Source organism: Anopheles moucheti, chromosome 3 (genome assembly GCF_943734755.1).
Source record: "Anopheles moucheti chromosome 3, idAnoMoucSN_F20_07, whole genome shotgun sequence".
In the NCBI taxonomy this organism is placed as follows: Eukaryota; Metazoa; Arthropoda; class Insecta; order Diptera; family Culicidae; genus Anopheles; species Anopheles moucheti.
In genome coordinates, this window is record NC_069141.1 from 9,036,177 (window position 1) to 9,047,474 (window position 11,298).

Here is an 11,298-nt window from a genome sequence, read left to right on the forward strand (position 1 = left end):
ACATCTCAACGATCGGATTTGCGATGAATTTGTGCTTCTTGTGGAGAAGATCCTTCTTTAGTTATTGCACCCGTGGATCATCATCCCCTCGCGAGGTGCCATCTTCGGGGTGGGTAAAAGGGGGGGGCCGCTACCTGTACCCTGTGAGTGGGAGTTAGGGGGTTTGGAGAAATATGGATTCAGGTCCGTGTTTCTCCCGAGGAGTTGTTTCTTGTTTCGCTTTTACGGAATCTGCCCGTTCATGCGCATCTCGAGCTCTTCCTCCTCCTTCGTGAGCGGCACGGTCGAGTGATTGTACAGACCTTGGGCCATCAGCTGCAGGGCGAGCGGGTTCTTCTCCGACGAGCTCTTCTTGATCTTGGCCCGCTTGTTCTGGAACCAGATTTTGATCTGTGCCTCGTTCAAGCCCAGCTCGGCACTTAGCGTTTGCCGCCGCTTTTCCGTCAGATAGCGATTTTCGTTGAACTCATTCTAGGGTAGCAACGGGGCGTGGGAGATAGCGGAGAAGAAACAAATGGCTACGATTAGAACAAATGCACTACACTTGGGCAGAAGTCGGGTGTGGGCAGTAAAACCAAAACTGCAACGTTCCCGGTGTGACTTCCGGACATTGGGGCGGGATATGGCTTCGGCAGGGATAATGGTGGACCGGCTTACCTTCAGTCTTTGCAGTTGCGCATTGGAAAAGGCTGTCCGCGGGCGCTTCTCCTCACTTTCGCCCTTCTCCTTCGGTTGCTTCGTGCGCCTGTACCGTGGACCTGGAGGGAAAAAAAGCAAACGGCACAACCACACCGAAGAAAATTAATAAAAATGTCACCCGACTTTAACGACGCGGCAAAACGGCAAGCACATGCAGGCAAGAAGTCTCTTCCCCCCCACGGGGGTTGGGGCACAAACGTTGGTGAATAAATAATCATTACTGTCGCTCTTATCTAATTCAATTAACCGTCGGATGAGATAAATGAAGGTAGTAGAAAGGGACGAGGGGACCTAGATGAGTTGCAGTGATGGCAGAGAGGTGAAAGCGAAAGATCGTACTTGTTTATGTCTTGTGCGAGCGTACGAGATCGAGACATTGGTCATTGCATTGCTGGCGGGTGTTGTTTGTTTTGCATTAGCACCGTTGCGGTTCCTCGGTTTTCTTGGCTTCGTTGGCATAAAAATGGCCGTTTCTAAAGAGCTCGAAAGACACTCGAAGCGAGGAAGAAAGCTCCCGCTCACTGCCGGGTTTGCTCGTCAGCCTCAGCAAGAACTGCAAGAAGAATGTGTTTATTTCACTTTGAGCCATTTTTACGATTACCCAGTGGAACCCGGGGGGAAACCTAGGACTAGGAACCCACCCAGTCCCGGCGACTCGAATTTCCATTCGCCGAGGTTCATAAATTTTACACGACGCTTTCTTCGCTACTTTTCTCCCCAATCGCTAGCGGCTGGTGCGTTTGCTTGGTCGCTATTGCGCGCCTGGGGTTTGCTTCATTTAAATTAGTCGAAATAAATAATCGCACTAATTAATGAGCTCCGGCGAGCGGCGTACAGTTCCTTCGGGGTCAGTTGCGCACCGGGGTATTCCAACACTTCCCGGGTCCCGCGTTACGGGAATAGAAGGTTAATTAATATATTAATTCGATAATTAATTCGAGCCAAACTTCTGGCGTTCTTCTTTGCCCTACTGCGGGCCCCAACCAACACGGCTAGAATGTACGTGAATTCTTCGTCCTTTCTTCGGGAGGTCCGCGGAGGTTTGCCGGATGAATATTAATGCCCGTCTTGTTGCAAGTGACCACGGGAGATATAAGCCCGCTACAGCTCACTCACTCACGCCATTGTGCACCTCGCGGATGTTTCACCAACAAAAAAAAACCCTTCCACAACGGTTCGATGGTTTATCATAATTTGACATTTTAATAGAACTTATAAAGAAGCGAAACCAAAAACAAAAGGGGTGCGTTTGCGGGAACTCCATCCTGTTTGCCCGTAACGTCCACAAACCGGAGGTCCACCCCGAATATGACGGCGTAAATCGTCACAAATGGATGGAAATAAAATTTTGATGAACGCAAACGGACGACGCATTCCCATAAACAAAGAACTTAATCGTTCGGGTGGTGGGACCCCGTTGGTACTCGGGGTTTTGCTAGGCCTTTCTGTGGCCGGTTTGTTGGGCGCAATTTTTGTCTACGCAACAAACCAAAACAGTTCGAGATGCCACAAATTAGTCGTCCGTTTAACACCGGCATCCTGGTAGGTACGGCTATCGTGTGAAGAACTCAATGAAGAAGAAATTCATCCAGCACGCTGTAAGGTGCCGAGGTGGAATTTCACTAACTAACTCTGCTCCTGTTGTGTGTGATTTAGAAGATTGGCATTTTGTTTCTAGTTGTGTAGTTTTTACACATTCCCAAAAATAAAACAATTCCCAGTTAGGAGCGCCCAGTGTGTGTTTGTGTACCCCATTCTTTCACACAATCGTACGGAAACATCGTTGATAGTGATTAAATGAAAACGGCCAGCACGCACGCTTATCCACTTAACGCCGATCGATAAAAGACACGGGCGACGAAAGCTGACAATGTTTGCTTCCCGGAGCAAGGGAAAAATGTGTCACCCCGTTTGGTGTGCTACCGATGAAAAACAAAACCAACAAAAAAAGCCGAGGGTCATCCAATATCGGAATATTGGGATGAAAAATGAAACCCCATTAAAAGCTAGTAAAAAGACACAGCGAAGACAAACGCCGAATAAAACGGGGGAGATGCCCTGCGTTTGTCTAATCGGTCCGAAATCGAACGATTGCTACACAAAGACTGCTTCGAGATGGGTGAGAAGCGAAAAAACACTGTTAGGCCCGAAAAACGCAGCAGGCGACGACTGACAGATGAACTGTCGACAAAATGCTTCTTAGAAGCTGCATTGAAGCTGCCTACTATTTGAGAGGTGTATTTGAGGGCTGTGGGCAACACTTTTAAAAGGGTCGTCTGAGGGATGTTACGATTGGGGATTAATTTGTTCGAACGATGTGTTTGACAAGTGAAGGTGGCTACTGCCACTACTGCCGATCAGTCGATCGAAGGGTAACATTTTTTCCCCTGATTTACGAATCGTAAGAGACGATTTTGTTTCATGTTCTGGCGTGTTAAAGTACGCATAGCTGGACTGAACGCCCGAACATTCCGTGAGAGTTTTGTAGAAGAATTAGTTTCTATTAAGCTACTTTAATGTTTCACGACCTCGCTTTATTGCTTTCATACTTTAATGATCGTGGCTCGTCGGGGGAAAAAGGGGTTTACGTGTACATAACTATCACGTAACAGCGGCTCGCTAAAGTTCTTGATGTTTGATGGACGACGTTACGATACGTTAGCGTTAAATTCCACCGAACGCCAACAGGGTGGAACTTTTTCTAATTGCTTCTAATAAATTGAAATATCAGCCCGCTTTATTGGTCTAAGCTTGGTGGCCCTTTTTTTCGGTGGCTGGCTGATGCAAACCTGTGTACAGGAGCATAAAAGTGTACTTGAAGTATCCGGATCTTGGAGTTTCACCCTCGTGAACAACCCAGCCGTGGGACATAAAACTTCGTCCCTGAAAAGGGCAAACGGGGGTGCCTTGTGTTTTTCCTCGGCGCGTAAGGAAAGCTGGTCGATAGTAAATTAATTAACTTCATGCCGTTCGGTTGGGGCTTCCCAGCGGATACTAGCCCATTTCTTTGTACACGTTTGCGCACAACGTTGCGGCAGTCGTTGGCTAGCGAAATGAAGCAATTCCAGTGCAACTTTCAGCACCGGGAACACACCGTACCTTTATGTTTTTCGACTCAATTAATCGACCGGCCGAGGGCAAAAAGAAGCGCAGCATTTGTGGCGATGGCTATCGTAACCGTGCAATTGCACCCGACAGCAAATGGCAGGCAAAAGGCCCGGCGTACACACCGGCGACCAGAGACAGTCAAAATGGACGCGATTGCAATCATCATCATTATTCGCATCGGGAATCGACGGGCGAGTTTTTAGTGTGTTCTTGCGCCCAATGGCGTTGTGCATCTCGAGCCCGTAATTCATTTATTATTTCTTAATGTACCGCGATCGGTGTCGGTGTGGCTAGCATGCTTTGGGTTTTATTTTCCCCCGAGATCCAACCGCGAGAATGGCGAAGCAAACAGGATCGTAACAGGAAGGAGTAACGCCACAACACACGAGCAAAGAAAAGCAAGAGAGAAAATAAATCCTTCCCTGCGAGCTGCAGTGGGATGTTTAAGTAAATTAAACGATCGATCTTGATTTTGCTACGATCATTAAGCTCGTGCTAGCAACAACAACTTGTTTGTTGCGGGCTGGCGGGCTCTAGGGATCGCTGCCAAGACAAAAAAGGGAAATATGAAGCGCTCAACTCCGGTGCCTGACTCGGGGCGCTCGTTCCGATACGAACACATTATTGTGTCTGCTAATGGTGCGTTAAATCGTCCGCAGGCTTATCGGCAACGAATTACTCCCACGATTTCGCACCAAATTGAGCGCCAAATGCAAAAATATGCGTCCTATTAGCTTGAACTCCATATTTCAAATCGCATCAGCAAAGGCGCTGCTAACATCGTAAAGCGGAAGTCTCTTCACGGCTGCGATCTATTCCGATCTATTGATGCGTGATTGGGTTTCGAGGCGCAGGCCAACAGCAAAACTAAAAACCTTTACGTATTTCCGCGGGCGTCTATCGACGACGGGCCATAAATTATCGTCAAAATTCCAGGGCGTCCGGGTGCTAATGAGGGCCGCCGGTTTTCCTGTTTTATTGGTTGTATGTGTGACCTGTCCGTGCGCATAAAACGCGGGGTGTCCGCAACGCAACGCTATCGGATGCTCGCGGAGGCGATAACAGAAATATGAGGGTTATGAATAAATTATCACATGCCAGCGGCGCTGTTCTATGCATGCCCTACATCCGTAAAAGGGCCCGCAGCATTCGTGTGAAGACCCCCGTGATTAAAATCCTATAAATATTGTACTGCTGACTCGCAGTCACTGTCATTAGTGTCTTTCTATTAGCCCCTTTTCCACCCATCCCCCGCGGGGGAAGGTTCACTTTGATTCAATTATCCAGCGACAAGCGACAATCAACAATCGATCGATCTAGAACTATTCCGTTGACCTTTTTTTCGTTGTCGCTGTTGTTGTCCACCATAGACCAAAGGAAAATGTCACATTCGTCCGATGTTTGCACAATACGTCCTGGTTGCGGTTTTCCACCGTTGACTTTATGATTATAGTGCGTCACATTCTGTTTGCTGCCCTCCCAACAGTTGACATCGGAAGAAGTTGTGGAAGAAACCACACCAATTAATGGCCCTTTCTTGATAAATGCCAACTAAAAACACCCTCACGGAGAATTGGACAAATAAAAAAAAGGTGGTCCGGTTATTGATTTTTCCTTCATCCGTTAGTTGACATCGTTTGCTTAGTTTAGTATGTAATCAAATTGTTACACCTCGCCTGTCATGACAAACTGTCCGCATGTTCCAATGACTTGTCAGCACCCTTGTCTCTCTCTTTTTTGTTATCTCTTTCTAGTCTTGAAACTTACCAGAACTTGGACGATCGCTGTATCGCGTGCAGTACACCCAGGCCGGCCACAGATTGCTACCGTTCTCGCCATCCTTTGTGCTGCTCGTTTCCGACTTTGCATCGTCCGACGACTCCATGCCAGTATCCTGCGAGGATGATCCCGTAGCCGCACCGTTCGCTTCCGAGCTCAGCGGCTTGGGAATGGGTTTTGGGGTAGCTTTGGTGGTGGTGGCCGAGCTGCCATTTGGAATCCCGTTTGCACTCGCTCCATTAAGGCTAGCCGTACCGGCCACATGCTGTCCAATCTGGGACACAGTTTTGCAGAGACTGCCCAGTGGCGGAATATGAGCCGGATGGGAGACGGCAGCGGCAGCAGCTGCTGTAGCGGCCGCAGCCAACGCCGCCTTCGTTTGCGACTCGATCAGCTTCGCCTGGAACTTCCGGTGACTGTTGATGATCTCCTCGTGCAGCTTGGGATAGCTGGCGGCCGCACTGAACCCACTCAGCAGCGCGGCCCGATGGTCGAGGGCGCTCGTTTTGCGACTAAAGTCATACACACTGCCCGTTGGGCTGCTGGTAGTGGCCGGTGTGGTGATGGCGGAGGATGCGGACGAGGGCGATGCAATGTCACCGTACGTGGCGGGGCTCGGTGCGGAGGTGGAGTCCTGCGTGGAGTCACTGTCCGTGTGGTAAGGATGCATCGGTAGCGGAGTGGCCGAACTGCTGCCATTGCTGCTGCAAAGCCGTGGACTCTTGCTGATGTCGTACGGCCGGAACAGGCTGTCCCTTCGCTCCAGAGGTCTTTGGGGCTGTGGCACGATCGGTTGATGCTGTGGCGCGGGGTAGTAATGGTGCAGGCCGGCATGGTAGGCTGGATGGAGCAGGGCGGGATGGGCCGGATGCAGCATGTGTTGCGGGTAGGGCAGCAGCACACTGGGATGGATCGGTCCGGGACTGCACGGTTCCCGGATGGAAGATTGCTGCTGTTCGCCCGGTGTCTTACCGAACCGGTCGCTCAGAATGTTGGAGATCGAGAACGATATGCTGGCGGTAGGGGCGGTCTGTGGCTGGTGCGGGGACTGATGCTGCTGCTGGGGCAGGTGATGGTGGTGGTGGTGATGGTGCGGAGGTAGAGGCGGCATTGGTTGCATCGGTTGCATCAATCCATCGTTGCCCATCGGCTCCTGCTTGATGTGCAGCGGAGAGATCGGTACCACTAGCGACATCTCGTCGCGGGTAGGCGAACTAGTTGCACTGGCCGTGGTCGTCGTAGGCAGCGGACTCGCCGTTGCCATCGTAACCGTGGTCGTGCTCGTCGGGCTCTGGCTACTGTGGTGATGATGCGGTGGACTCGGAGCACTCTGTGGACTACAGCGGTCTTCTAGGGCCATGGTCTTTGCCGACTATACACTCGTGCCGAACGTTCGAACCACACTCGTCTCAAAGGTCTCAACAAAACCACTCACTAACTCACTACACGCAAACAATGTTTAAATCTTCACTGTCACTCGAAGAGATTCTCGCAAAGGATACCAAAAACACTGCAAAACACCGCACAACGTGTGGACCCTTTTGCAACAACAGGGGCGCAAAGCAACAACACAATATTCAATCACTGCCCGCGCTTCTCGGCGCACCACGTAATGCTTCTTCAACTTCCCGTGTGCGTGCCGCACCGACTCGACTGGTCGTATCACGCGTTCGAAAATATCCCGAAACCGGACCGAACTCGACCGACGCACGAGATAAATTGTGATGTGACAATGTCTGAAAATGAAATGAAATGAAATGTCAAACGCACCCTGACTGACAGTCTCAATCTCGCAGACTCCCTGTTTTTTTTCTACCCCGTACCCCCGTCGTGCACCCATGTATCCCTTACACGAAGAAATAAAACAATTCGTCGCTTCTTGTGCTATCTTTTTCTCGCATGTGCGCCTCCATCATCCCTTCCCTTACGCAAAGGGGTAGTTTTTGCGGTAGTGTTGGTAACGGCGAGCGACGGAAGAGAGAGCACAACACACCGAGTGCTCCGGTGGTGTGAACGGGAAGCAGAACGAACCGTGTGCATGTGTTGGTGGGGTACAGGTAGGGAAAAAGGGGCGTGTTTCCCGTACCGTGTGTGAGAGAAAGAAAGAAGGCGAGAAAAAGATGAAAATGGTTGGGGAAAAACGGTGTGAGTGTGTGCGTGTGCACGGTATACAACTTTATTACCGCATATATATATGCGGCAGGCAGACGTCTCTTTCGCTCGCGCTCCGGACCACACACGTCGAAAAGGGGGTGCGTTTTTCCTGCGCCAACAACCCCATCGCTGCCGTTTGTGTTTTTCAACCCCACGCCTCCCCACCCCTTTCAAGGTTCAACTTGCGTTACCCGAACGCTTCCAGAACCATCGTCCTCGTCGCTGTCGTCGTCGTCGTCGTCCGCAGAATCGAGATGTTATTTTTTCAATTGTATAATTTTCGAAATTAACCCCTCACATGTGACTGCACACACGTGTTTCGGCGCCGCCAACCGTGTTGGTTTGCTTTTGGGTGAAATATCCGTACGTACTGTTGCTTCTGCTGTACGGGAAGGATTTTTACTGTCCTTCTGTATTTTCTCGTCTTTTTTTGTTTTGTTTTCGGAACGAACTTGCAACTGACTTTGAAAAGGTTTTAGCGCAATGCTGTGTGTTTGGCTTTTTTGTACATGTCCTTCAGAAGCGTGAGTCTAGTTACACGCATCTGTCTGTGGAAGCAGATGGCTTTTCCTAGCCAGACACAGCAAGAAAGTCTGCTTTCGGCTTGAGTTAAAACTAAAACAAAAAAATGCGACACGAGACGTACAGGCTTTTCCTACAGGGGAGCCTTGCGAAATGTTTCCGTCATGTGTGTGGTCTCCCCGTTAGAAATCCGCGTCAGTAGAAAGCGCCGGGTGTTTAAAAATAACTTTTGAAACAGATGGCGCCCATTGTCTGTGGGTTGTGTTTCAAGGTGTGTGGTCTATTCTTTTTTTAATGTTTTTCCTTTAAAAAAAATCTTCCTGTTCGTTGGTCGTCTGCAAAACGATGAAGATTTGAAACGCACGACACGGGAGCAGGAAGTAGTACCTAAATAAGTTACAAATTTTATTATATGTTACTAACATCGAATAGTTATTTTTATTTGAAACTGATATTATGTTAAGAAATCATACAAAACATGGCCATCTTCATGGGTATTCTGTTGAATTTTCCTTCATTTGATGCAACAAAATTCACAAAACAATAAAATAGATTAACAAACTAACGTTAAATTTCCCAACCCCAAAAGAGGCCACATGTAACAACAAGAAATATCCCACACACATTCCTTCTCACGAAACGGCAATACACATTGAAGCCCCCCCAAAATGCATGCCTTCACTGTCGGTGGCCGTTTGAAAATTCATTACGTCCATGCTCCATGCCATCAAACACCCAAGGTACAGCAATTGAGGTTTTGTTTTTGTTGTTCCTGCTGTATCATTATTACCGCTGCTTTTTTTCTAATTAATTCGTTGACTTCACTTCACAGCACAGTTGTTGCGCCTTCAATGTGGTCCGCGATAATTGCGCCGCGGTTGGGGTTTTGCGCTCCAAAAATTCAACCCACCCTCCTTACTGCCCCACGTGCAATAGAATCGCTGGAATCCTGACCATGCTCTGCCCGGCCAGACCTACCACCCCGGAGCTTCATATCCGGTAGATTATTGCGAAAGGAAAGCTTTTTTTGCCGACTTTTCCACGTTTCGTGGAGCCTCAAACCCTTCGCTACCTGTAAACGCACCTGCATCGAGAGGAATTCGCTAGGTTTGCAAGGTTTCTTCTTTTCATTGCAAGACTCCATCTTTTTTTTTTGCTCCTAATACTGTAATTTAAGCTCTCCCAGGCTCTGCGCCCCCCATCAGTGTGAAACGGAAATCGGGAAAAACAATAACCGTAAATAAATAAACAATTAAACCTAATTGCGGCCAATCATGATGGCGGTACGTTGGACTCTTCAATTAACACCGGCCGGGAAAATTAAGTTTCATCTTTTTTTTCTTTTTTCCTCCCCCCTCCGCTATTGCTTATTTGTTGGTTTGCTTCGTTTCGATTTTCATTTCCAAAGCACTTCACTGCAAAGCCCCCCGGTTGAGTGGCCGCTTCTGAGGCGCTGGTGCCTTCATTTGCCGCTCACTTGTGTAATTGTGTTTTTTCTTCGTACCTAATTCCCCAAAAACACTTGCTCTCTAATCCATCCACATGTTTGGGGAAAAGATGGAAAAGGGGCAAGAAGAATGTAAGACTCATCCCAAAAACCCCCGGTGCGGCCACAGCTACCCACCAGCAACATTCCAAAGCAAGTTTCTAACCCGTTTGCGCAATGAAGGAGGATCGATTTTTCTTTTCACCCTTATTTTTTGTCGGAATTAAAGCCGTCCTGCGTAAGTGCCAGCGCATTGGCAGTGAGCGGGACGTCAGTTACCTTCTTTTTTTTTTTGGTGGTTGTTGTGTTACGGAATTTCAATAGAAAATTACCAACCAACCAACTGAAACCTTCATGTGTAATTTAAACTTTTTCAAACTCATCCCCAGCACTGCCCGACTACCCGCGATCCTCCCCCGAACAAATGGGAAGCCACACATGCCCCAAAACCCATTTCAGGACCGTTCGGTGCGTAATTGCAGCTTCAATGAATTCAATGGTCTACAATTAACCCGATTAGAATTTGATTCGTTGTGCGCCATCATGACCGCACCGACCGAGGGCGTGGAGTGCTTCCATTTTGCTGCCCCCAAATAAAGAAACATAAAAACCTACCCCGGCGAGAATGAGAACGGAAGCGCGGAGGAAACATTTGTTGGTTTGAAAATTACACCTCGCAATGATTTTCGGTGCAGCAAGGCGTATCGAACCGGGGCCGCCGGTTTCGTGATTTGTTGGAGCAATTATGGTGTAATGGCAAGAAGAATTAAAAAGCAATAAGGGTTGATTTTCATCTAATTTGCTTCTAAATTTGCCATTGCAAATGGGGTATTTTTCAAAGAGGGAAAAATACCTTTCATCTGGAGCTAAATCAATCGTGGTTGAGATGCGGTGCCAAGTGTGTGGTGAGCTATTTTAGATTCCCATGAACGATCTTATACTAACATGATGTTTCAATTTACACCCAATTTTGGCAGATAATACGACGACATGAGATTGTAAGCTAGAATTTGTGAAAACCCCCAAGATTTCCCCCCCAAAAGTCGCACCTGAAACGTGATCGTCAAGTGAAGCTATTTTTAAACCTTCTTACAATGGATCTTTTATAGCAACTCCTGTTACCACGCTAAAATAGAGTAGACTTTTATCACACCGGTGCAATATTTCGAACCAAACAAATCAATTTGTGAATTGCCACGTTCAATTCGTCTACTGGATCTGGCGAGTCATTTCCCAATCCCACAAACCGTCCCTGATCGATCAATTATGTGAACGATCGGTATTGAGCATCAATCAATTTCTGTTAGCGTCCCCGAAATAGCTCCGATCGATCGTGCAATTGTGCCCGAGTGCTAATAGATTGATCGTTTCACACATTCCCGATCGATCGGTGATATTTATGTCAGCAGCGTCTAATATGGTTGCCAAACAACCAATCGCATCTTGCTTAACAAGTGACAATTGACAGTTTGAGGCGTACAGTTCGGACGAACAACATCCTTGAAATAGCCAGCATGGACGACTGGAACGATCACGCATAATGTGTGCCA

General features: G+C 48.2%; 1 protein-coding gene across 1 annotated transcript; it reads right to left on the reverse strand.

Moving 5' to 3' along the window:
• Positions 1 to 222: 222 nt before the first annotated feature.
• On the reverse strand, positions 223 to 6,946 carry LOC128300480 (segmentation polarity homeobox protein engrailed). Its single transcript, XM_053036551.1, has 3 exons — positions 5,575 to 6,946; positions 658 to 758; positions 223 to 471 (listed from the first exon to the last, which is right to left on the reverse strand). The coding sequence occupies exons 1-3, from the start codon at positions 6,944 to 6,946 to the stop codon at positions 223 to 225; spliced, it is 1,722 nt and encodes a 573-aa protein (XP_052892511.1).
• Between the last annotated feature and the right edge of the window lie 4,352 nt (positions 6,947 to 11,298).